Source organism: Apaloderma vittatum, unplaced genomic scaffold (assembly GCF_000703405.1).
Source record: "Apaloderma vittatum isolate BGI_N311 unplaced genomic scaffold, ASM70340v1 scaffold19035, whole genome shotgun sequence".
NCBI classification, from domain to species: domain Eukaryota; kingdom Metazoa; phylum Chordata; class Aves; order Trogoniformes; family Trogonidae; genus Apaloderma; species Apaloderma vittatum.
In genome coordinates this window covers 1-26,790 of record NW_009718996.1, presented here as the reverse complement: position 1 = coordinate 26,790, position 26,790 = coordinate 1, and the positions used below count along the sequence as shown (strand labels likewise).

At 37.6% G+C, this 26,790-nt stretch overlaps 1 protein-coding gene across 2 annotated transcripts in view; it reads right to left on the bottom strand.

The window, feature by feature from the left end:
- The window catches only part of TMCO3 (transmembrane and coiled-coil domains 3), a 31,795-nt gene extending 6,124 nt beyond the window's left edge, over positions 1-25,671 (bottom strand). The window contains exons 1-10 of one of the 2 annotated variants that reach the window (XM_009870473.1): positions 25,632-25,671; positions 24,012-24,385; positions 19,295-19,474; positions 15,572-15,763; positions 14,608-14,736; positions 12,454-12,546; positions 11,332-11,518; positions 10,117-10,234; positions 9,358-9,553; positions 2,856-3,006 (exon numbers count right to left, since the gene is read on the bottom strand). In XM_009870473.1, the coding sequence (XP_009868775.1) occupies positions 2,856-3,006; positions 9,358-9,553; positions 10,117-10,234; positions 11,332-11,518; positions 12,454-12,546; positions 14,608-14,736; positions 15,572-15,763; positions 19,295-19,474; positions 24,012-24,385; positions 25,632-25,671 (1,660 nt within the window). Of the gene's footprint in view, positions 1-2,855; positions 3,007-9,357; positions 9,554-10,116; positions 10,235-11,331; positions 11,519-12,453; positions 12,547-14,607; positions 14,737-15,571; positions 15,764-19,294; positions 19,475-24,011; positions 24,558-25,631 lie in introns of those variants that run through there. The other variant, XM_009870472.1, reaches the window with a different exon arrangement.
- Positions 25,672-26,790: the final 1,119 nt, after the last annotated feature.

The following is a 26,790-nucleotide window of genomic DNA, read 5'->3' as shown; positions in this document are numbered from 1 at the left end:
CTGCCTCCTCACCAGTGGGAGAGAGGGCCCTGAGGCCCAATTCCACCTGCATATGCCCTGTAGATGACTAAAACCCTTGAGATATTGGGAGCCTTCTTTTTTTTAAAAAAAAAAAAAATAAAGTTAGAGTAGGCAAAGATGGCTTTCCTCTTTCTAAAAAGCAGTCAAAACAAAATCTAATGGATTGGTGCAGATGTTCTCTCAGAATTATCAGTGAGAGCAGAGACTAACAGGAACTTTCTAACATTGGCAGACAGCATAAAGAGAGACAGAAACGTTGAAGAACACACACAGGCCTAAATGAATGTACAGATGGAGAGTAACTCAAAGTGCAGCTGTTAATGCCTAACTGCAAAGGTGTATTATTCACACAAATGCACCCATGCGCAAATTTGAAAGCAGGAGCATTAGACAGGTCAAGCTAAGGGCAGGATCACTGTTAGAAATATTACACAAATACTGTTCAGTTCAGCTTTTAGGCACCAGAAGGATTTCAAACAAAAAAGTAGGCATTTAATAAGACAAGCAAAATAGCAGCAAACTTTTCCCAATGACATATTTACAGTCACTTTCCAATTAAGTTGATTTTTCTCTATTTATTTCTTTATTCCAGAAGGAACAGAAATTATATTACTGCACTGGTTTCCCAGCCCACCTCAGGATCTCAAGTGTTTCTGCTCTCTTCAGCAGGGTGCTTGCTGTATATAGCAACAAACCTTTGCTTTAGGTGGGGGGAATCTTTCCCTGTGGCCTTTACATAATTTCACACAGTAAGACTCTACATATTAATTGCATATGTACATATAAAAGTAGAGAGCAAGCAGGAAGTGTTTTCTTACTAGATACCATTATTTTAAGTTTATGAACACTTTTTACCCTGCTTAGGTTTTCTTGGCAACATCATATCACCCCTTTTTAAAACCTACCTTCTTGCCACCCCACAGAACTTCCTGTTAACCACAAAATCTGAAAGTAAGGGAAGGTAAAGGGGTGGGATAACATTTATTTGGAGGGTGTTGTTTGTTTTTTGTAGGGTTTTGAAGTGGAGGTTTTGGTTGGTTTGTTTAGGGGGTTTTTTTGTGTTTTGTTTTGGGTTGGTTTTATTTTACAAGCAAGCATTGACACATTTTGTCAGAGGGCTTTATGACAGCTCATTTTTCTGATTTTTAGCTAACTTTATTCTGAGGCAGGAATAACACCCATATTCCATAATACCATACAAACTTGTTAGGCATTATTCATTCCCTTCTTACAATTATAAGGGGAACAACAGTTAAAGAGCTACTAAAATAATTTCTTTACAGTATAACGTAGGCTATATGGAGTACTGCCAGCACGTCAGCTGCGGTCTTCCTCTTTTCTTGTACTCTACCAAAGTCTTTACTCTTAACTTACGTAGTCACGAGAGCGTAGCACAGTATTTTTGTTCAGTCCCTTGTAAAATTAAGTTAGTTGCCATGCTTTGTATCCCCAGTTACACTGTCTGCTCTGTCACCATCTTTACTGAAACACACAAATAACTTACCTGTGAGCACTTAGCAATGAGTACATCCAACCTTGTCAGTCATATGGGCCCAAGAGTATTACCATAGCTCAACACTTTGCTCCCCTTGTTAAGAAATAAGTTATTCAAATAAACATATCTATAGTAATAGATAGCAATCTGACTGATCAGCACAGGCTGTTACCATGGGCTGGATAAAACAAAAATCAAGATCGGCAAGCCTAACTTTCCTTTGGCAACCACCAGAAACAGCTTTATTTCTGTTATGAAACAATGGGTATCAAACAGGTATATGAGGAAAGGCATTGAAATCACACTGATGAGACTTCACTATTATCTGAATACATGTATAGAGATAAAAAGAACAATAGAAGACTGGAAACAAAACTAGAAGAAAAACCAAGGGCAGTCTTGAAAAAAAAAACCAAAACCAACCCAAAATCACCAAACCTAAGAACAAGTAAGCATGGGTTGAAGAAGGTTGGATTTATACCAAGGGGCACATTCAAACCCTCTATTTCAGACATTGCAGTGTCCCCAAATTAGGATGTGCCTCTAAACAATCCAAAGAGAGCGGCACGTGTTTTCACGAGGCCTGTCTCCTTGTTCACTGTACCTAAGCACTTCAGCATACTGGGGAACGCAAGGACAGCTCCAGAATGCAGCAGCTCAGAATGAAGCTACTTGTTGGTGGTAAATATTCTCAGATTTAACTTGTTTTGGATAACAAGCATGATGAGCTACTCTCCTGGTCTTAGGCCTCAATGCTGCATTTCAGCTGACATTTAGGTAGTTTTCTGAGATGCATCTTGTTCAAATATTTTTGGCCTGCATTGAGAGCACAGTTTCCTAACTTAAGAAACAAGATGCTATTAAAAAAACCAATCAGTTTCCATTATCACATCCTGCTTCTAGAGAAAATCAAGCCATAAGAACCTGAAATCTACTCTACAAATTGACTCAAAATAGTAATATTATTATAGTATAAATTACATACATAGCCACTGCGAAAACAGAATATTAAAAAAAAAACCAGCCCCCAAACAAAACCCTTTTTCCCTTAAAAATTTTAATTACATGCTTTAAATAGCATGAATTCAGAGTTAACAATGAAAACATGACATTAAAACAAGAATTGAGAGTACAACATGGAAAATTGTATATGAAAATGAATGCTACATATAAAAATATAAGCAAAGACAAACCCATATTGCGGTCAGTTAACAGTTCGGTATTTTAATAAAATAAAATCTATCTCCTCCCCTCAATTTGCAGGCATCATTCTTTCTCCTGCTCCCCCACATTTGTATGTTAACACTATTTTTTTAAAGTACATATTCTTAGAAATTACCTATGGATGCAAAGAAAATGATGGCAAGAAAGTCACGTATTGGTTCAATACAGGACATAATCTCCTCAGTAACCATGTGACCCTGAGAAGAGATCAGAGCTCCGGCTAAGAAGCATCCCAGCTCCATTGAAACATCCAACAGCTCTGTGACCTGTCAAGGAATAACAGAGAATCTATTGCTGTTCTCTAGCCCTGAGTGACTTCATATATAATTTCACAGTGAAATTAGAAAACTGCACATTATACTGAACGTAGGAAATTGCTATGTCTTTATGCAAGTTCAACAGCAAATAAAATTCAGTGTATTTATTCCGGTGTTCTGCCGCATTGTATTTATACAAGAGGCTTACAAAACCAGTTTCCCTTCCATGTTGCCTCCTTCTCCGCAAAAACAAAAGTAAATTTCTTAATCTCCATTGTAATGCTTCGTGCCACTCTTAAGGATAGCATCTGATTTGATACGAGAAAGACTGTAACAGCTTCAGTCAGGATTACATAATACATTGAAGCTGTGGAATAAAGCAGTAAGAGCAGCATATTTTCCAGCTGTCAGACAAGGGGAAAAAAATAAAAACTAAACCTTATCATTTGGGAGAACTGTCTCAGTTTAGCAGAAGTCCCAGGCATAAATTACATTTCATTATTCTAAATTGGACTTAAATGCGCCTATGTGCTTTACTGAATAGGGATGCATTTAAGCGTGTGAAGTAAACTGCTGAAATGAAGCACAATATCTATTTAAAAGAATTCAGAGTGCTTCATTCTTTTTTATTATTTGAATACAGTACTAGAAGGAAGAGATGAAGCAAATGTAAAGAGACTGAACTAAAAACAAAGCAACTGCTTAAGGCAATGATCAGAACACTAAAAAAAAGCAAGCAGCATTTTAGTTGGTATAAAGTATGTTTAAAAATAATTACTTTAAAACCATGCTGCTGCAGACAGTCATCTTACTGAGAAAGGGCAATGCTATTAATATTAATAGAACATTTAAAACTGAAGACTTATTCTCATACTAATTTAGATTAAGCAACAATACACCGCAGTACATTTATGGACAACATTCATCATATCTTGAGCAGTGTTACACCGTAAGGTATGAACCTAAAACTCAAGTATCTTGAAATTAATGGAGAACAAAAGACACAGTAAACAAGTCTCCAAGCTATGCACAAAAAGCCACCTAAAAATTAACCCCAGACTTTTGTGTATTTAAGTATTAATGTCTGAAGGCTTATCACATAACTCCATATATGCTGAGTCCATAATTTATTACAAAACATTTAAGAAAACTAATTGTTTCTGCTAACTAATGCATATAGTTGCTGATCAGGCAAAACCAACAAAATAACTTTGTAACGTTACTCTCATTTCACAACCAAAAAGAATTTCGGTGCTTTTCATCACAATTTGAAATTGTGAGAGGGAATAGGGAAATATTCATAAAAGGCTTTAAAAACACCAACATATGAATAAGATAAAAAAACTGTTATGAAAAGGAAACATTTAAGTTCTTCTCAGTCACACACTAGTTGTTTTACAAGTCACAACCTCTTGAGTGTGATTAAGCTCCAGTATAGCCTCTTCAAATAAAGCTGGAATTATTTTTACTATTCGGCTATAATCCCCCCATGCTTAATGTTATCAGCTATGACAGAGCTCCAGATCTAAACTTTTATAGCTAATATTTTAAGTATTCCCACATACGTGGTTCGGTTACCACATAAGAAGGGATTTAGCATCTCTTGTACAGGAATCACATGATAATGTGCTGTTATGACAATCGAGCAAGGGGCAATTTAAAGTGTGAAAGCAACGTGCCTGTTCAGTCATAACTGAAGCAAACTATATGTCTGTCTGAGTTTGCTCCCACAGCATAAAAACTAAATTCCTTTCTGCGCTCCATAGCAAGCTATGTATGAGCTCAAAGGTCTGGTCAATAAAAAGTCAAATTTTGCTCCTTGTTGTCTGCTCTCTAGGTACTACACAACTTCAAGTCTACAAATCTACAGGTCACTCTACACACAGAAAAGTGTGAAGTGGATTAGAGGGTAAGAAAAGAATTGCAAAATCACGTTATTTTCTTAACTCCATCCTCCCTCCTTGAGTCTGTTCTTCAGATTTGTATCTAGATTTACACAGAGACTCCTTCTACTATTCCCACCCTGGCCTCTGGTTGTCAAATAATATTACTAATAAGTGGGTACATTTCCTCAGCTAAATCTGTTGCATCAGGGTTTATTATATATAATGTGTGGGTGCACACGCACAGACACTGGAGAGAGCTTCTTTTTCTGGCAGGAAAGCACTCTCAGCAAAACTTCTTATATAAGCAAAACTTGGGAAGTATTTTGAATTTAGTATTCCCTCTCTGCTTGCATAATTTTTAATGTTTTGTTTTTACTGGTCAGGGCTCTAACAATTACTAATCCCTGGGCTCTGCACTGTCCTTTTCTCAACTCTTACATTACAGAAAGCTTTTTCAGTCAAAATTAAATCAAGTTCCTGCTCGGTCCCCATGTGTTGCCAGGTCTAGTCGAGAGGTGGCGTCCCTGCCCATGACAGGGAGGTTGGACTAGATGATCTCTAAGGTCCCTTCCAGCCTAGGCCATTCTATGATTCTATGATTCTATGAAGTTTTGTCAAATTACATGTTTTTCCCAGTACAATTTAGTTTTCAGTTGTTTTCAAAGGTCCCATTTTACTCTAAATTCAGAAAGGATTGCTTTGCTTTGACTAGAATATTGGATTTTTATGTTCAAATGTTCTGCCACAGCAATAAGTAAAGAAGTAAACATTACTGCTATAACATGTTTCAGCTGAATTTCAACCATTTGTTCAGCAGTTCTTTTCCCTATATTCTCTAATCATGTGTATCTTATTGCTAGTCTTTAATCATCATAGAAGCTTAATGAATATGGTAAGCCAGTAAAATTAAAGAAATCCCTGATGGAAATAAATGTATTAGAATTTCAGGCTTTAATAACTTAAATCTGCCCAGGAGTAAAGAGGTGAATTCTAAGCTTGCATTTTAAGGAAGTGAAGCCTTAATGGAAATGGAAACAATTTTTAGCGAGCCTTGCCAAAACCCTATCTTAACTGTATTTTATTAAATAATTAACTAGCATACTCAAGATTACAGTTCTTCCTTAATCTTCTCCTTTTAATTGAGAAGAGTTCATAAGCAGGTTATGAGCCACTGAGATGTACTCCAGGCAAACAAGGACCGACATTCCAAATACACTGCAGGAAAAGGTATGTACATTTTCATCTATAAAGTACTGCAATAACAAAACTATTTTCTTTTCATCTTTTTGATATATAAAGCAAGCTGGTAATTTCCCTCCACTTGCTGCCTTCATCCCAGGTCAATCATAAGGCAGTCAAACTAGAAGCCACTTCCCATCCCCATGAGTATGCACAGTCCTGTCAACATGTAAATATAACTGCTGTCAGGTTTTATTTTTTTTCTAATTCTTTAATAACATTCAGCAACTCAGGTTTAAACATAACAAAACTGACCACTGCTGTCCTGCAGATATCCAATACAGTAATTCATTATCAGGATAGTGTTTAAAATAATTTTGCTTGTTATGTTTCTGTATATGAATGTAAAAAAGCAGCAGTATACCAGTGAATGCTCTGGCTGACTTACAACACATCCTGCAGCTTACTGTGGTCGATATCTCAACTTAAAAGTACCAGTTTGGGCATAAATCCTAAATGTTTCTATTTAAAACATTAAGCTATTTGCTCTCTATGTTGGAACTCAGGAGAACAGTTCCCCAATTAAAAAAAAACAAAACCAAAAGCAAACAATATCTGTGTAAGTGAAAGCACGAAAAGGAGTCCCTGAAAGTGTAATAATGACCTGCTGAACTTCTGTTATTAATAATACGTTATATGACTGAAAAACGCACAACCGTGTCTCAAGTCAGCTATTTCTATAGGACTGGCACTTGACACAATGCCCCAGCCAGCTCTGCCTAAGCAGTCAAGGGACAAAAGGGTGGGGAATTTCAGTTACTTCTGAGACTATCTGGGAACAAAAAGAGGTACCTTAGGCTCCAAATCTTGCTAAAATATCTCATATTTGATATTTTTTGCATCTCTTTAAGTCAGTTTATCAAGAAGAGATATATTTAAGATCCTGCTTCAGATTTAATGAGTTGCAATGTTATCCAAGCGAGCCAAGCAGTTCAGAAATGCTCAGAAGTTGCTTCCATATACGAAGTTCCTCAACTGACAGGATAATCCTTTCGTCAAAACTTCTTAGTCATGCTACAGTATCGGAACCTCTTCTGTCCTATACTCCCTCTTGTTTTCCCATTTAGAATTTGCCCTTTTTGGTAGAGAAACAGCAATTCTTTTTCAATTAGTCACCTGAGATTTTCAAACACATGAAGCAAGTCAAACAAATTAAGTTTTTATAACGTGTGTTACATATGCTAGTGTTAACAGACAAACCCCAATACACAATAAACTTAGGTGGACCTCAAAAATTGAGTCAACACTGAATCACATAACAAGTAACGGTATGTCTGCAGCATGAATACCATCTTATTCCTACCTGCTTTGTCATGTAATGGAAAGGACGGGCCTGCAGAATAACTCACATGCTAGATTGAGAGTTAAAAATATTAAAAACATCACTTGAGCTTTCTAAACGGAGCCAAAGAGTCATCTTTGGTTAAGGGCACAAAAATACGCATTGTCTTATTCCTCCCGCTACAAATTCAAAAAGTTTTTTTAGAGTTGCACCAGTAGGGAAAATTCTACGTTTGCAGATAATTATACAAACTCCAACAGTGTTTAGGCTTGGTTTTCCAAGGACAAAGATCTTTGCAGGAACCATGACAGTTTAATTGTTTTCCTACCTGGCACCCAAAAATCTCGATTTACCCTTTCCAAATACATGCAACATTTTTTCAAATGACATTGCCATACCCCATCTTATGCTTTTATTCCTGACACAGTAGGGCATCTCTATCCATTAAGATTCGTCTTCCAGAAGATTTTTTTGCTGAGCTGTTCAATTGGATAATTAAATACTGTTTTTTGTTTGGTTGTTTTTTTAATTCTCGGGGGGTGGGGGGGGGTGGAGGTGTTAAGTCTTTGTAATCAAAGCACAACTTGTACCATTACTAAAAAGAATGTATCTGTGTCCATGAATATCAAACACCTCAACCAGTTAACGGAGGTTACATGAAGTATCCTTTGTACTTCTCCCTTTGATACATTATTTATCAACTTTAAAAGGAAAATTGGTTTTACTTAAAAGTATCCAAAACATTTACTCTTTCAGAAACACTTCTCATGCTGCAGAAGCATTCTGGTTTTGCAGTACGGATCCAGGACACTCAAACATACTGTTCTTCAGGTTTGTATACTCGCATATTTTATGTAAAGTCATGTAGGCACAAACTCCTTATACATTTGCTATGTGACCTGGGCACAATATGCTCAGTTCAATCAAATCAGTTTGCTGGCTGTATTTTTAATGAAAGTGAGAACTGCTTCTAGATACTATAATGTTTTATGCAACTTCTGGGGTTTGGTTGTTTTTTATTGAAGTTGTTCTACAAAGATTATGTCTGCTTGTTAGAATGTAAAAAGGAGAAACCAGTTTTTTTCCATTTCTTGTAAAAGGGCACGTTTGGGATATGAATAGCTGCTTAGAGGGATGGCATTTTTAACCCATACAACAGAAATCAACAAATGGTAAAGCTCTGCTCTCACTAAGCTTTTTCCTGACCTTCTTCCTGAAGCAGGTCAGTTCTTTCTGTTGGACCTGTAATAATTAAGCAAATAAGAAAGGTGCATGCACAGGGACTTTCTGGGATAATTTTTCTTAGGAATTCTCAGAGGACATAACAACCTGCACATCCAGGATAACGGAATTTCAAACCCACAAAATTATCAGTGACTGTCGCATTCGGTTCCCCAGCATAATAGTTTTTCAGAGGGCTGAAACAGGAGATAGAAACAAATAGAAGGAAGACTCAGAAGAACATGAACCAAACACAAAAGGACATCAAAATCTATTAAGGCATTTCACTACTTTCTCAACTTCATCTCAAACTGTTTATCTCCCACAGAATAAGAAAATTATTTTATCATAAAAACTATGTTCAGGATTTGCTATTGAAAAGAAACTTGTAAACAAATGTCACAATCAGACATTATCAGTATCTCAAACCCATCCCAACCTTTTTTCAAACGCATGAAGCAGCCCAAAATCAAAACTGGAACCATGATTCCTTTAACTGGCTGTATTAAAAGTTACCAGCAGAAGTTCAGCTGATTGACATTCAAATTTCATCTCTTCTTACTCATCTGTGCTGTAATGCACAAATCATCTGTGCATTTGGGGTTGGTTTTACAACATAATTAACCACAAAGCTACATGGATATGCAATAACAGTAAGTTGCATGGCTTTTGTGATACTGATGCAGTAAACTACCACATGTATCAAAAAGTTTTATTAATTTAAACGATTACCGTTAGCATAAGGAAGATGAATGCAGTTATTCCCAGAATGAGGATTTCTTTATTCCCCTTGCTTTCTGCATGCAACTTGCGATAATACGGTCCTATGAGATAAGTCTTTATAACAAGACATATAAGAAAAACAGCAGCCAGAGAAAAGAGAATTTGGCCAATCAGTATCAGTATTCTCAGTATTTCCTTGAAAATGCTGGAAGAGAAGAACAAACAAAACATTTCTCTCAAGTGCTCTCATGCCTTCCAACCAGTTCCCCTGAAGTGAAAAGATCTAAATTCCACAGATGTTCCAACCTCAGTAGTAACAGTAAGATATTTAGATACATTGGTAAACAAAATGAATACGAAATCTACTGAGTGCCCAGCAATCTCTTCTGCTGCCTAGAATTCAATTCCATGTTGATTCAAACAGATTTTTGTTGCTTAATCTTCAAGGTACACACCATCAGGCTCGATAATAGTATCACATAGCCTTTGACAAAAATAGATCTTGAGGGAATAAAGCAACTATGGAAACTCATTTTTTGCCCTAACAAACTTTTCACTACAGGTTTTAAGTACTGGACAGAACTAAGGCAACTAGAGCAGAAAGAATACTCTCGTACAATATGACAAATACAAACAGTAAAGTGAACTCACAGAACAGAGTACTTTTCACAGAACTGACACTAACTGTAGCGGTCTCGTATTCACATTTGCAATCTATATATTAATTGGAAGGGGATAGGAGGAAGATACATACAGAATTTTTCTTACCTAGAATACGTGCTCACTCCTGCTTGAATAAGTGTAGGCATGACAGCTATAAATAAGCCAAGCTGCACATCCTGCATCACCAACATGCCAAGCAGTACGCTGCTGTAGTCAATATCGCCTGCATGTCAACAAACATTCATCAGCATCTATGAATGTTTGTGGTGCTCAGAAACGTAGAAACATCTTAATCAAATGGAGGCTAAGTATAGTTCTCAGGGGGGTGAAGTCATTCAAGCATTCTGTGTTTGTTATTTCCCCCAATGGTAAATCAGTTAAAACATATTAAAAATATAAATATAATATTCATATGAAGCTTCTGTTACAAGATAAAAATATAGTCTATGGTTAGCAGTTAAACACTACTTCACTCACTGGAGCTCCTTTACTGAAAACATACGACTTTAAAATAGCAGACACATATAAGAGCCAGCATGCGTAAAATACACACTTTGAATTTAGGCATTAGATTATGAATATGAGTATATGTGCCCTCCTTTGAGATGTTCAAGGCCAGGTTGGATGAGACCTTGAGTAGCCTGATCTAGTTAAGAGGCGTCCCTGCCCATGACAAGAAGGTTGCATTAGATGATCTCTAAGGTCCCTTCCAATCTAGGCCATTCTATGACTCTATGATTCTAAAATTCAAGGGAGTGGGAAAAATTTTAATGGAGTATCTATGAGGGAGGTTTAAGTGGAAGAAAGCAGGATGGCAAAACTTTTGAAAGGAAACATTCAGAAGCCTTTGAGAAGCTAGCAATATGGCACTTGAAGGTACTTGTTCGAAGAGCTGTTAGCTGTGAAAGACTTCCTGAGCTGGGCTTCGTTTGCTGAAGAAGGATGTGAATTATTTAAGTTAGCCTCTCTGCCCTTGATGACAGACTGGTGGTAATGGTCTAATGTGGTAAGCCCTTAAAAAGCGCAAGGACTCCAGACCCCCAGTGAAGTTAGTTCTTAACATGGAAAGTCCTGACTGGGCTACACCATCTGTCTCCAAAGAGAGGACTGGCTCTGTGAATAGCAGGTACACCTCATAAGAAGAACACACACAGCACTGGCCAGTTAAAGGAGGCTAATCACTTGTAAACCAAACATAACAGTGTTTTATTGTTTGTTGCTTTTTTTTTTAATCTAGTTTCTCTCATGACATTGCAAGGTCAACTTCTTTCAAACTTGACTGTAGATGCTGCAGTAGTCCATGTTACAAATCATACTTACCCTCTTTATCACCTCGAACACTACCTGCGAGAAATCTTGACACCAATGGGGTGCTCGATAAAGATAAACATGTGGAAATGAAGACACTTTGTGTTGGTCTAATTTGGAGCAAGTGTCCCCAGAGTAAACCAAAGGCAATCATCAGAACTGTCATGTAGCAAGGTCCTTGCAAAGATATTTTCCATACCTTGGGAAGAAAACGAGTTCTTATGATAAAGTCTGATGACACTTTTCTCACTGATAAGTCACAATGATTTTCAGCACAAATAAGTAGTTAAAGACGCAACTTTGGGGCTGCACTGCTGGGCCACAGAACTAACAGGCCCACGTAACTGTGAAGTAACAGCTTCCATACCCCGGTTTAGGAACCTTCAAATCACTTATTTTTTCCCTTTGACTCTGGATGGACTAGAAATAGCAGATTAAGCTGAATGCTTATAAATTTTAACACATTTCAATTAAAGTTTTTTAGCCTCATGAACTTGTAACCACCAGTTTAGGAACAAATCACATAATGCAACTCCTTACATGCATAGTCTTTACATATTTTGCAGCAGTATTTTCCTCTACTAAAATTCTAGCTGGTTTATGAGATAACTTTTTTTTTTTTAAAGTAAGACCAAAAGAAACTTGTACCTTTTTGCTGAATCCCGATGGCCACACCATGTAAGATTCCAGATTGTGTTAACATACTCACAGAATCAGTTTATTAGCCAGTACAGCATGTATCATCAATTCAGCATGCAGTACTTAACAAACTGATTTACTTTTTTTATTTAACAGGACTGACAAACATCACTGGGCACTCCATAACAGCAAATGCATGTTACTGCATGTTAAAATAAAGCTGAGATGGATTGCTATAAATTGTGTGAGATCTTTCTAGTATTCAAACTGTTTTAACAAAATGAAGAGGAATAGCAAAAGGGGTTTCTTTGGAGACACCAAATAACACATTATGTTCTTTCCAAAGAGTTAAAGATAAGGAAAAAATGTCATACTTGTCTTTTCAAAAATGCACCGAAGTTACACCAGTATATTATAGTGAGAACATAAAAATCTAAAATATAACTGAACATTAGCAAGTAGATCCTGTAATGTAGAGGTATTATACAAAATTACCTTTCTTAATCTTTCAGGAGAAAATTCCAGACCAACTAGAAAGAGAGTGAAGAATACACCAAACTCTCCTAATGTCTCCACCTGTACAATAGACTTTTAAAAAATAAAATCAAATCAGTGCACAGCAGTCTACTTATAATACAAGCCAGAAGTCCATTTACAAAACTGTTTCTCATTATGTTTCCATAGGTAGTTCACTTGTGGGTCATTATGACATCAGAAGTTCCCTCGGCATCTTTAGGGTTCAAACATTTTTCCCATCACCTCTCTGCTACTAGATAATTTGGTTGGGGGTCAGTTAGCTCAGTCGGTTAGAGTGTGGTGCTGATAACACCAAGCTCGCGGGTTCGATCCCCGTTCAGTCCCCACGTGTTGCCTGATCTAGCTGAGAGGCATCCCTGCCCATGACAGGGAGGTTGGATTAAATGATCTCTAAGGTCTCTTCCAGCCTAGGCCATTCTATGAGTCTATGATTGGATAGTGCTGGTCACACATGCGCTGATCTAGGCAAGCCTGCTCGCTTGTTAAAAATAAATGTTACATTTTATGCATATGCTAGTAAACCACTAAGGCTTGCATTCCAGAAGTTATTTTATTGGTCTGTTGGTATAATCATTCTGTTAGACTGTAGCTGCTGTTCTGCTCTTCATCCTACAGACTCTGTGCATCCATCTCTCAGATCAGTACAGCTTCTAGTCTTTCCACTTCAGAGAGAAGGGTGCAATAGCAAGAAGAGTGATTGTCTTACTTGTCACAACAGAAAAACCTAATGTTTCTTTTCTATGTATTTACAGTCCAGAATAGAAGAGGCCAGGGTCTATCATTAATGGTAGAGATGTGGAGACAGAAAGTATCTTCCCTGCCAGTGGAGAAACTGCCTGTGTCCTCAGTTCCTCCAACATTCAATTCTTTTTCATGAAATACAGAAGAGGCAAAAGGAGAGAGTTCACACAAGAAACCCGGGCAACACAAACACCATCCACATAAATAATGTTCAGTCACGGCTCCACAAGACACAGGCAGCTCACTTAAGAAACTGTCCATGAGAAACTCTCTCATGTCTCTTCTGACCACATCTCCCTCCTTGCTTTCTGATGCCAAGCTTACAAACTTGTTTCTCAGTCCAAGTGCTCAAGCTTTCCAGACCTTCTCAACCCGAAGTTATGTATGACACAAAGGTTATTATTTAATCGCAATTTTAGAATATGAAAATTTGGAAGTGTAGTATTTGTAGCCATCTCTTCCAATACAAGATTGATCTAGTTGAGAGGTGGCGACCCTGGCGGCAGGGAGGCTGGATTAAAATGATCTCTAAGGTCCCTTCCAGCTTAGGCCATTCTATGATTCTATGAAAATCCCACAATTTCTACTCATCTCTACTTGGTTTTTTGAGCCAAACAGTCATTTTCAACCGAAGTCCACACAAGAGCAGAGGTTGCAAGGACAGTAAGTTCCAGGCAGTTAGGTGGATATCAATGCAGTAGACACGTGCAGCTTAGCTGGACATTACCGTGCAACCTTAGCACGGGCTGTGTTTTGCCTGCTGGCTAAACAACCTGTTAATGCGCACCAGATCACTAATCGAAGCGTGTGCAATGTCAAACCAACCACAGCCCACGGTTTCGCATGAGCTGGTAATCAGGGTACACGTGATGGAGCTAAAAAGGTTCAAGAGACTTCAGGAATGTGGGCAGGGGACTGGAGAAAAACTAGGGTGACTAGGATGGGCGAAAGAGCTACCGAGATGCAAAATAATTCCGCACAAAGCCAAGCTGTGCAATTAGCAGGGAGCTAACTGGTTTAAATGCTTCTTCCAGGGCCAACACTGACTTTTTGCAAGTTTCTGAATATTTGATGTCAATTAGATAATTTGGTTCTGCTTTATGATTAAAGACCAAAACAAATAAAAACCCTGCAACACAACTTCAGTTTTCAATTTCAACACGTCTTGATTATATTGTAGAGAAAAGCAGAAAACAAAGTGTTTCAAAGACATAAAGTTTTTGAAGTCTCCTTTTGAAAAAGGTCCAGGTTTGGGGTTTTTAATTTATTTATTTTTAAATATGTTTGAGGTTGGCAAGACCATATTCTTTTAAAATTACTTTTAAAGATTTCAACAAATGAAGCAAGTCAAGAAGCAACATGCATACTTACCTTGATACTATTTAATCCTGATGGTCCTAAGAGTACTCCACAGATGATATACCCAAACATGGTTGGCAATCCTATCGTTGTGCACAGCCAGCCACATGGCAAAGACAACATTCCTATTGTCACAATATCCTAAATACGTAAGATTGACAAATGTGTTAATATAAACGACACACAAATCTGTGCTGAAATTAAAGACTATTAACTTTCAAAAGATAAATAGCATTGTAAAACTCAATGCTGAATGCTGCCTGCGAAAAGAAAACGCTACTTCGGTAAAATAGCCTGAACGCTTTGTTGTAGGTGTAAGCACTGTGGTTTTGCAGATGAAGCAGATGAGGTACTGACCTTAAGTAAATTGGTAGCTTTGGGAGACTTTCAATCAATTTATTAAATATTTTAATTATATTGTAGGAAGTAGACAGTTTCCTAGGGAATTGTGGGGGGAATTACACTTAGCATTAAAACAAAGTGGCGGAACAGATCCATTTTGGTTTTGTGGGGTTTTTATTAAAAGTAAAAAATGCCAATCCAGATATTCTTCATGAAGCACAAATACAATAAGAAATACATCTATGTATTTTCCAGTGTCCCTTTTTTCATCACGAGACAAATAAATAAATTCTCTCTTGCGACAATGTGCAAGTGGCTTATCAGGCACAGCAGTAGCTTGTTTTTAACGCTGTGCAGTCCAAGAGAAGGGATGGTTCTCTGAAGGTACAAGTTAAGTCAAATAAAAACAGAGAGGATTCATGCAGCATCACAATCAGTTTTGTGAAGACTGTACTAGGAGTAGGGAACACACTGGCCAGATCACCAGTAGACAGGAGAATCGTGAATGCTAGGGTAACTTTAGAGAGGCAAACACTGAAGCTATATTCAGTCTAACCAAACACATCTGGCATGTAAACTAGTGGGCCTAAATCTTACCAAAATGAATCACAAGAACGTCTTCTAAAACAATTACCTTTATGAAATGATGATCAGCACGAGGAATGGTTGAATCTCTGGGCTTGGTAAGAATATACTGATTATTCTGGGAATCAATAAGCATACTAAGACCTAAGTCATCCTCTACTTCTCTTTTTGAAGCATTTCTTTTGGAGTTGGCTTCATCTTCTTCCACTCTTAAAACTGCTTCAAAGTTTACACCTCTTACCTGTAAGAGAAAGAAAGCAAATAACAAAAAAAAATAAATAAAAAAAAAGGAAGGGATGTCAATGAAGCATACAGTAAAAAGGGAAAGGCTGTTAGCTCTGCTTGAAGGTGCTCCATAATTTGTTGACATTGAATAAAAATACTGCAGTTTCTTCAAGAAGTTTTCTGGTCTCTATCAAAACTTGATGTCCATAACTGAAAAAAAGGCTGTAATTTGCTTTGCATTTTAAAAATGAAGGAGTTTCCAGGCCTCTTTAGCCATGTTGTGCAACCGAAAAAAAAAAAAAAAAGAAGACAGGTTTTCAAAGCTGTGAAATTCCAATTCAGTAGTTTCAATTGCATCTAATCTGAAATACTTTTTAAAAAACAAACTTTATCATATTTATTAACACAGAAGGTTGGACTGAAATGTAACATTTTATTCCCCTGAACAAAAACAACTGGAGATTACAAAGTGATATTCAGTTCACAAGAATCTGAAACAATGACAGCATTCCAAGTCAATAAAAAGGCACTGTCTTATAAATTTGAAGGCCAGAAAATAAGAATTGTTTCTACCTAGCTCCATCTTCAGTGTCTGCAATTACAAAGTAGAAGACACTGGAATTATTTCATTATCCACTGTATTCTAAGTAATGTAGATTTTAACAATTTTCAGAATCAATTAAGGTTGATGCTGTCAGACCCCATTAAAGAGAGCAGCCTGTTGTCATTCCAGGGACTGACTACAAAACATTCAGCTTATCTGGACTGCTGTATTTCACCCAAGCAATTCCCTAGTTTAATGAAGAAATGCATTCACATAAAGCAATCTGTGAAACAGTTTCCTATTTTTTTTTTGCCAATTCCCCAGCAGATTTCCACAAACTGTTCAGATTGCATTTTCAATACTTCATATTCAACTTGCAATTTTTATCCTTATTTTACACTCTTTACATTCGTGTGTGTAATTAAATAAATACTTTTTTTGTGGGAATGATCTTGTCTCATGTTTTTGTACCTCATGATGAGCCTCTAAAGAACTGGAAGTCACTAAAAGTCAGAGGAAAAAAGGAATTTGAAACAAACTGTAACATTTGCATAATTATTTAAATGCATCAAACTGCCTCAAACACTAGCATTTTGAGCTGTTGGAGTGAGAGTGATGACCATTTTCTTTTTATGTGTTACGCAAGTTATCTTTTCATGGTTTTTGCCCAAAATCTGTCGTCTTCTAAATATTTTGCCTTTACCTCCCTAAGCTCCCCACTTACCAGGCTCTTTTGCATTCCAGAATGAGGTGTCCACTGCCAAGTCTAGGAGACTAAACCATGTTTTCAGCTGATGGGAGAAAGCAGGAGCAGCTGCATGCCACATACATGCAAACTATTCACACAGTATTGGAGCAAAGGAGAAAGGCTTCCCTGCATTCGGCAGACATGAAGAACTGTTTCTAACCAGAATACACAAGAAGTGCCCAATCCTACCGTTTTTCTGCAATCTTTGCTCCTGACCTCCTCTCCTACACCCTTGTTGCTACCCCAGGGATTCTAAAACAGGGCTTGGAGCTTACTGTTAAATGTTGGCTCTGCAATACAAGCCATACTTTGAACTGACTTTCACACTGGAATTATTTCACTGTTCAGTGCAGTGTCCCCATCTTGCAGATGATTATTACTTTGCCAAAAAATCAAAATGCTAATAAGCCAACACCTGCTCTAGTGTCTTCTTTGGAATTTAATGTTATGACATCAGTGACAACGTTCATTAAGCTAAAATTATCTTATAAAATTCATCAGTGATAGTGTGCATTAAGCTAAAATTATCTTATACATCAGCAGTCAGAGCATCTTCTCTGAAACTCTGGAACTTCAGATTCAGGTACAGTTTATTATATGTTCTTTGTACTTGGCAGCTTGAGTGTCTGGAATCTAACTGAACTTCTCTGCACCAAAATTAAAAACGTATCATACAAAAGCAATGCAATTGGATAAATAAAATCCTCATGTGGTGGTGTTCTCAGTCTAAGTCAGAAACAGTATTATGAAAAAAGGGAACATGCTTATAAGATTAAGACAATTGTGAAAAAACATTGAGCTTTTTTTTCTGTGTAATATATATAAAACCCATACATCGCGTGGATGTTATGGTGCATTTTTACTTTTACAACAGGAAAGGTAACTGAAAAAAGACTATTATGCTAGAAGTGCAAGAGTAGACGGCACAGATTCAGATGAGCTTTTGAATACTAATAAATTTGAGGAGATGCTGAGAGAAAACAGTTATTTTCAGTATTGCATTTCCTAAAACAGCAGCTCCTGAAAGCACATTGTACATGACAGAATACAAGGCACAAATGCTCTTTTCTTGGATTGAGTGGGTTAGCTCAGATTCCTTCCCCTCTCCCCCTAAAAAAAGAAGAAAAGAAAAAAGGGAAAAAAAACAAAAACAAAAACAAAAAGATGTGTTGGCATTTTGCCAATTAACAGGTGTAGCAGAAGAAACCTCATTCTTGGTGTTTAAAATGTGCCGTTACACCCCAGTGGAACAGAAGAGGGCACTCCAGCTACCTCATCCCTTCCCCACTGTTGGTCCTGTTGGGCAGGATTCCCACTGGGTCCAGCTGCTGCGATCTGGTGTACACAAAATAAAAATCCGCTTTCACTTTCTCTCAGTGTAAGTACAATTAAAAAAAAATCCAAACAAATAAACAAAAAAAACAAACCCTAAAAAAAAATGGCTTGGCTTTTTACTAGAGAGCAACTGGATTTCCTCCTCAGTAGAATTCTCGCCTGGGAAGTCAATCTGCAAATCAACAAAAACTTTTCAAGAGCAAAAGCCAAATAAAATTGCAGCCCATGTTTACGCAAACAGGGACAATTTAGAGAGTCGTTCTCTAACAACAGCATAATGGGACACTAAAATAAACTGACATACACCTGGCTCCAAATGCACACAGCCTTACGGGAGGGTTGCTGTCCATCAGCAAAGAAATGATGAAAACAGCAAAATACGTCACAGTACGAAAAGTAGAGGAAGTCAGAAATGAGAGAAAGCAACACGACAAACACATTTCAGGTCCTTACCTTGAACCATATATCTTTTCCTAGACTGTGAAAACTAACTGCAAGGATTCTTGTTTTCCCATAACTTTCTCAAAAAAATGACAGAGAATATGTTTAATGTGGTAACTCCATATCCTGCAAAGTCCCCATCACCACTGATATGTCATAACTCTCAAGGGCTGTATGAGCGAGATGGACTACACTCATCACTGTCAAAAGTGGCAGCTGCAGGGAGGAATTTCAAATTAAAATCACAGAAATCACTACCAAAAAGGAGTAATCACCCCTGTTTGCTTACTCCTAACAAGCAATTACTCTACCTCTAGTTCTTCTATTGAAAGAAAAAATTAATGTAGACTCAGAATATTTTTGTCTTGCTTTTTTAAATAGTCACTAAAATTCTAGCAAATATTTAACATGAGCAATACCCCTAAAATGCAAGTCCAAACAAAAATGTGCACCAGTGAAAGAACTAAGACATCACTTACAGATTTGTTGTCATCAAAGGCATGCTCTTCTATTTCCTCTTCTAATCTATCAGCTGCCTTCCTGACATCTTCTAGAATTTCATCAATTATTGACAGGCTCTTGTTTTGATGCTGCATGTTCTTAAGGGCTTCAACCTGATGTTTCTCTGCTGCTAAGAGTTCGACGTATTCCATTTCTTCCTGTTGAATTTTACAACACACAGATAAAGTGCTGGCCCAGGTCATCAAGTAGAAAAAACATTTTACATAAATGTACGCTTCTTTTGACACAATACATTGCAAAAGCAATACAGACTTTATAATCATATTTGAAGGTTGGTTTTTGTGCCGATTTTCACTGGGGAAAGCGAGCAAGAAAAGCAACAATCACACAAAATATCCACCAATCAGCTCTTCTAATCCATTAAACAGTAGAACTGCCCCAAAGTTATCATCTAGAAAATATGAGAAAGGAGTTACTTTGAGGAACTCTAGGAAACTTTTCAGAGCCAAGTAAAGTTTAGAGCTCTGTGCTTTTAACAGGGAAGAATAATAATGTTGAAAGCATTACTAGCTACAATAAACAAACAAATTAGAAGGGAAACACAATGAATCTTAATTTTATAAGCCATTTTATAAACATGGGAAGAGGTCGTTTGTGGTTTTCAAAAATTACAATAACTGTGGAAACAGCTAAAAAAAAAAAAAAAGCAGTAGTGAGAGAATATTAGATGAGCAGTCAAGCACCCTAGCTGAGGTTCCTGTTTATGCTTCCCAAGAAGCATTTTTCGTATCAACAGTGCTTGACTTTATCCATTTTTCAGTCTGAGTTTCTTACGAACTTTTACTAATGGCTTCTGAAATCCACTTCTGGGCTTCAGAAGTCAGAAAAGAAAAAATGCTGATGTGGTTTGATACAGTGTAAAAATATTTCAGTAGCCTCCCTGATAAGGTTATGATGTTTCATTTCTTTTCAGATGTTTCAGGTCTAAAAAGAAAACTAAAAAAAGGGCGTTTTACTTATCAAGACTGGACTTAATGCTGAGCTTTCTACACAGTTACCAAGACAATAACTGAATATAATATTTTGTGTATTGACAGAGTATAATTTGAGGGGTTTTGGAAAAAAGATGCTTCACATTATATGCCTACATTCTTATAAAGCTGCACTGGTTGAGAGGGAGAGTAATGAGGAAATACATGCAACGGCAGGCTTCTTCCTTCCAGTTAGATTCAGGATGCTGAGAATTTTTAGATGAGGGAAACCCTTTATCTGTTCTTTAAGAGAGACAGTATTATTACCAAGGGAAAACAAAGACTAGCCAAAAAATACTAGGTGAGACTGAATTCCCAAAAAACACAAGTTTCTGTCTCCATTGCGGACACCCTTCCATATCCGGTTACCAGTCAGATAGAACATAGGTCTGGCCTAGGCAGTGTGTTTTATCTGCCCACCCCACACAGGTCTCTTGGATAACCTGGGCATCTAAAACAGTCTTAAACTCCTGCGTTTAACTGGAGTGTCCCCTCATCCACACATATTTGCAGATGGACGTTTTCCCCCTTGAAACTCGAGACAGCGTGCACACAGCTGAATCAAGTCCTTGGACACTATGACCAGAGTATGTTCAGCACAGCCTGTAACTGTAGTTCAACCCTTTTAAAATCCTGACAGTCAGGTGAATACCTCTGGTTGTGATGAAGACACAAAATTGCTGTCAGTGTTTAGAATTACCATAGTTACACCAGCAGGATGAAAACAGCCCAGTTCCCAAAATAACTGGAGCTGGAAAAAAACATAACTATTAATGTGCTTGGCTCAATGTCAACTGCTTTAGTTCTTATGCAACACATAAGCAAGAGACACAGTCCTCCCATATAGCCTCAAGGAACAACATTTCCTCTCCGTTGTTCTGTGCTAGCAGACATTGCTTGAAAGATGTAAAAAACAGCTGCAGATTCTTCCCTGAGTCAGCAACAACTTAGAACACAAAATGGAATAAGGGTTAGATTCTTTCCCCTCAAAAAACAGAACATGTTTTAGGTGGAGGGAGCCGACCAGTCCTTTCTGTTGGCTGAGACAAACAGGCTGAACAGAGCTAGAGGCAAAACTAAATTTGCAAGAAGTTAACTTTCTCTGAATAGCAAAGTAGAAGAGCTTTCAAAAACCTGAGTCTTACTCTAAGTTCCTTTAATTAATTAAGACAAAGGTTGTCTATTAAAGTGGCTTCTCTGTTTTTACTCACAGACCAGTGTCATGGCAATGGGGTGGGACAATCACAGAGAACAGAGTTCATAAAAGGGACCAGTTATCTTAAACATCCTCCTACATGTTAAGCATAAGTGCATCACTGTACAAACACCGCTCCGCAACTCATGGTGGGAGTGGAGACAGATGATCACAAGATACATACCAAACAATCTTTTCAGCAAGGTGATACAGATAAGGCTTGTGCACTAAACAGAAGGCTGGAACACCCAGAAACACATGAGCAAAATGAAGTAAGATCAGGCAAGGCTTTGGGATGATGCTAGTTAATAACGCAGCGTTGCCATTGCTCTCTGCTGTTTAATCAGGGATGAAAAAAAGCACATTCAGAAGAGCGCGCGTCTTTGTACTACTTGGAGGTTATTTTTTCCATCAGTGTCTGAGTAGTAGGCACCCAAGAAATCAGAAGCTAATAAAAATAAGTGAGATTTGGTTGCTTTTCCTGAACCTCCACACAGGTTCCTGGCGCAAAGGAAGGCAGAAGCTATCTATCTTCAGTCCTTCCTTCCCCCACCCATTCTGCTCCACAAATGACTCCACCTTTTCCCAGCAGCAGAAACAGCAAGAAATGCATCAGACATGCATACATATCCCATCACTAGATACTGTCGAATACTTCAACAGAAATAAAATGAATGGAAGAGTCCAGCACCCTTCACAGTCAAACACTGTTTAGAAAAATGGAAAAGATGTCTTATACGTACACCAAGAAAGTAATCATTACAGTGAAATGAAACTGGAACAAAATTGGACCTAATGTATGCCTTCTGAAGTCCAAAAAAAACATATCCCATGTAATTTTCATCTTTCTGGCATGCATTTCCCCACTATCCTTTGTTTCACTTTATATAATAATTGTAGGGTTAGAATAACAAGTGTTCTGTTTAAATAATCATGGATGTGACCTAGTGCTCATTCAAGTAAATATCTTGATACGATAATAAAAAAAAAAACCCACCCCAAAACCTACAGAATCTACCTCTGCAGAAATAAAGTTTTGACAGGAGACACATCTAAAAAGTGTCTTTCACAGGCCTCCTTTTATGAGAGAAATAAGTAAGCACCATTCTCAAGTTCAAGGATAGATTACTGCAGTATTTTTACAGTAATGTTGCCAAGAATTAGGTAAATGATAAAGATGATTCTGGACAGTTTCACTGCTGCTATTTGAAGAGCTCTGAGAAAAAAAAAAAAGGTGGAAAAATCAAGACATTTTCATGACAATTGCTACCCTTTCTATACAGTATAAGTTGGCAGTAGCATTAAGCACCAATATCAAAGTCATATTGAGCACTTCACTGGAACACACCTAGATCCAAAGTACTCCCTATGCAAATCTGTCATAATTCAGTCTTCATTTTCATGGCACATATCATTCCAGTCTCCAAAGTCTGCAACGTAACTTCTACTTCCACCAGCCTTTCTTGCTACAATTCACTGCACACCTTCCTTGCATCCAAGTCTCTTGCCATCTTGATCTGTTAAGATCTGCACATCTCTTACACAAATGCCACTTTAGAAATTCTCCCAGCTCAGATGCTATATCCCAATTACTTTTTTTTTTTTCCTTCTCTTGCTTGCTTTTGCAAAGGCAGCCTCTCTTTTTAAAAGACAGAGATCAAAGAAAATTCTTAATACATCCCTACAGTGATTGTGGGGTAGAGCAAGGAAAAGAGCAATTTAAATACCAAATCAATTAAATGACATTTTCTCTCAATAGGAGACTTTCAGTACGCAGTCTGAGCATTACCAAATCCAGCAGACAGAGGCAGATTGTGTGTGCTCTAACAGGTCTGCGCTGACATGAGAACTCAAATTTTCCAAGCAGTCTTTGTGCTCAACTCTTACTCATCTGCACTTTTCTTGGTAAAGTTACTTCAGCCAGCTCTTTCTTGGAAGCACTGGTTTCCAAACTTGGACTTCTTAGGCTAAGAGTGTTATATGGAGATTAAAAACCTAGTGATCTAATATTTTGCATTTTACCCACATCTATATAAATATGGAAATAAAAGGCAAGAAGTCACTGTTTAAATTGTAGATTTTAGTTAAGCAATTTTTATTTGAAGTGGAAAAAAACAGCTAGTATTTTGCCAATTTATGGTATTATTTCCACTCTGATAATCCCACTGGCTTATCTAGTGCAACTGTACTATGCATAATGACTCACTTCTTGTAGTCCTTTCCCTTTAACATAATATTTGCCATAGGTCTTATGATTATGCTTAGCTTTGTTTTGAAATAAGAACTTACATAAGAACTAGTAAGAGCTAGTAAGTTTTAAGCTCTACACCAGAACGACTTCTAATTTTATTAATGAGAACAAATACTTCATTCGAAAGCCATTTTAAACAGCAAAACATTGCAAGTGTCACGTAGATCCATTTTTCTTATTAAAACAGTGCCATAATAAAATCAAAATAATCACAAGTAGAATATTAATACTCTAGTAATAAACATGGGGGAACTAACCTTAATTGCAGCTTCTCTCAAGGCTTCCAGTCTCTGTCTGCTGCTTTCTTTCATATTTACAACATCTTTGTAATCACCCTGTAGAGCTCTCTGGAGGCCGTGGATTGCTTGAAAGACCGAGTTTTCACTTTCATTTAGCTCCTTTTGGAAAATTTCAAAGGTATGCACCTGAAAAAGTTTCTCTTCTTCAGACAGTCCTGCATCCTTTTCAACTGCTCTTATGGCATTTTTTAGTTTGTTGAGAACAACGTTCTTTTGGCGAAGAAGACCAGACAGTTTTCTGCAGCTCTCCAGCACCCACTGCTTTCTCTGAGTGATAACAGCTCCTTTCCCGCGGTGGAGCTTTATTGCATGTTTTACTACATCTTCATGTTCTGCAGGATTTGCTAATTGGCCACAAGGCAGCGAAACCAACGTCCATAGGGAAATAAATCCAGTCGCCTTCATTCTTCCCTTTCTATTGCCGTTGGGAGAAAGTGATAATCCACAACTGCTCAAAGCTTTCTGCTACATGGTTCCCGCATCTCCAGTACATGTACCGTGCTGCAGGACAGTACCACTCAGTTATCAAACATGATCTCGTCGGGCCATTAGGTTGAACAAATATATACAACAAACAAAAAGCGGCATCCTACACTATGATCTTTAACAGAATGTAAGTGGTCTTTGTTAGTCAACAGCTACCAACACCAAGAAACAGCCTAAGATTATTCATGCAATATTGTTTTCCCCTTGACTACTTTCTAGACATCATCTTGGTTTAAAAACACTTAATGGAAAGCTTAGTCATTTCACATGGTAGTCACCTGCACTTCTTACACGCGGGAAAAGCCATAAAAAACATTAAGCCACGATGCCATAGGCTATACTTCAACCTAGGCACCAGAACTCATTATTTTTATCTGCCAGTACACCTCCTGTATTTTTTTCAAACCTATGAAAAAAAATACTGTATCATAATCATTTGATATTTATACAGCCTCAGAAGCATTAACACACTCAACTCTACAGAAATAATGAAGAAAAGCTTAACTGAAACTGATTACATCATAATTCATACCTGTGAAAGAAACATTCGTACATTAAAGAAATGACAGTAAAACTTTCTGGACTTCCAAGCAGTACTAGTTCAGATTAAAGATCTTCACCTGAAAGGCTGCATGGCCTTGATGCATTTCACTTCAAAGCTAATTATTGATCCTCATGATTTTAAAAGAGAGTTATAAGAACACTAAAAGTGAAATCAATTCATTCATTCATTTCCCAGAAGCTACTTGAAGATCTATATTTAAACTGCTGCATTTGCTTTCAACACCAAGTGGAAAAGAATTTTAAAACTAAGAACGAATTTCTTTCCACCAGATCCTACAGGAAGTTACTGGCATTGTTGTAAAACATCAAAATCACATAAAAAAAAAAACAAAAAAACCAAACAAAATCAAAAACCCGCACACACTAAGAAGCTATACATAACAGTGTATATATGTATGTACAAAACATACACTTATCACCAAACTACAGCATCCTAAAAATGCACAACACACACTACATGTTAGTAGATCATCAACTACTAGAGCAGGTATTTGCCTAAAACTTTAGCTGCAGTCTTGATCCCTGGGCCAACAGCCTTAATCAGGAACCAACATACGGGCACAGGCATCCAGAAGTAGTCTGCCTTAGAAAGAATCTTCCTTCCCTATAGTGCAGTCCCAATCACAAGTATCCGAGTTGGCCATTGTCAACATATAGAATGAAAAAGAGAAGATAGCAATCATAGCCACACACACCTTCAGTTTCACAATGCCCTTCCATCTCTATTTCAGAAAGAAGTAAGAAAACCTATACAAGCCAAAGTAATTAGCTATCATTCACTGACTATGGACTACGGTTTAACCACATTAAGAGCTAAAACATTTAAGAACTGAAAAGGCAAGTAAAATAGCAAAAGCATATCTATAATTTTGATAAAACAATAAAGTAGAAATATTTCAAAACTTGGATAAAGCTGTAGCATTTACTATTTTTAAGAGATTAGGAGAAAATAACAATCCCCACCACTTGACAAAATTCCAGAGTGATGTTAAGGAAACGTTTCTTCAAGTATATGCAGTACCACTCTTACTGTTTAACATGTTTGGCGGAGAGATCTTGCTGAATATATTACAACCTGCTCCCACAAGAAAGTGGGAGAAGAAACGCCTAGTATATATTCAAGCTTCCATTTGCAGGGAGATGAGTAAAAAACCCTACTGCATATCTTACACAGTATGTCAAACCGCATAACTAAATTTTGAGCGGAGACTGACACCCATAAGTTGGTTTGCCCATTGCTGGCATGTGTAAGCTTACCACCATGGGTCAGACACAGGGCAGTTCTGCTTCAGTAACAGTGCTGGTGTTTTTTTAGATGGCTGGCAAAAACTATTTAGAAAAGTGGCACCTGGGGCAGTGCTCAAGGGCTCACAAATACATTAAAAAAATATAGAGTGTGCTTCAGAGTGCAAATAAACACACAAAAACAGAGACAAAACCAAAAAACAAACCCACTCCCCTCCATGTACCGGTATTAAATTAGAGAGAACTCTTCAAGTCCAATTTGTTTCCTGCTGGATTGCAGCTCATCTCAGTTTTCTCCTTCCCGAACACGACAGCGGGTGCCGATTCCACTGCGCCGGCAGCAGACCCTGCCCTCCAACGCAAGCCCTGATGCTCTCTTCCCTCTCTTCCAAAACGCCCGCCGGCCGCTCCTGCCTTGCCTTCCCTTCCCTTCCCTTCCCTT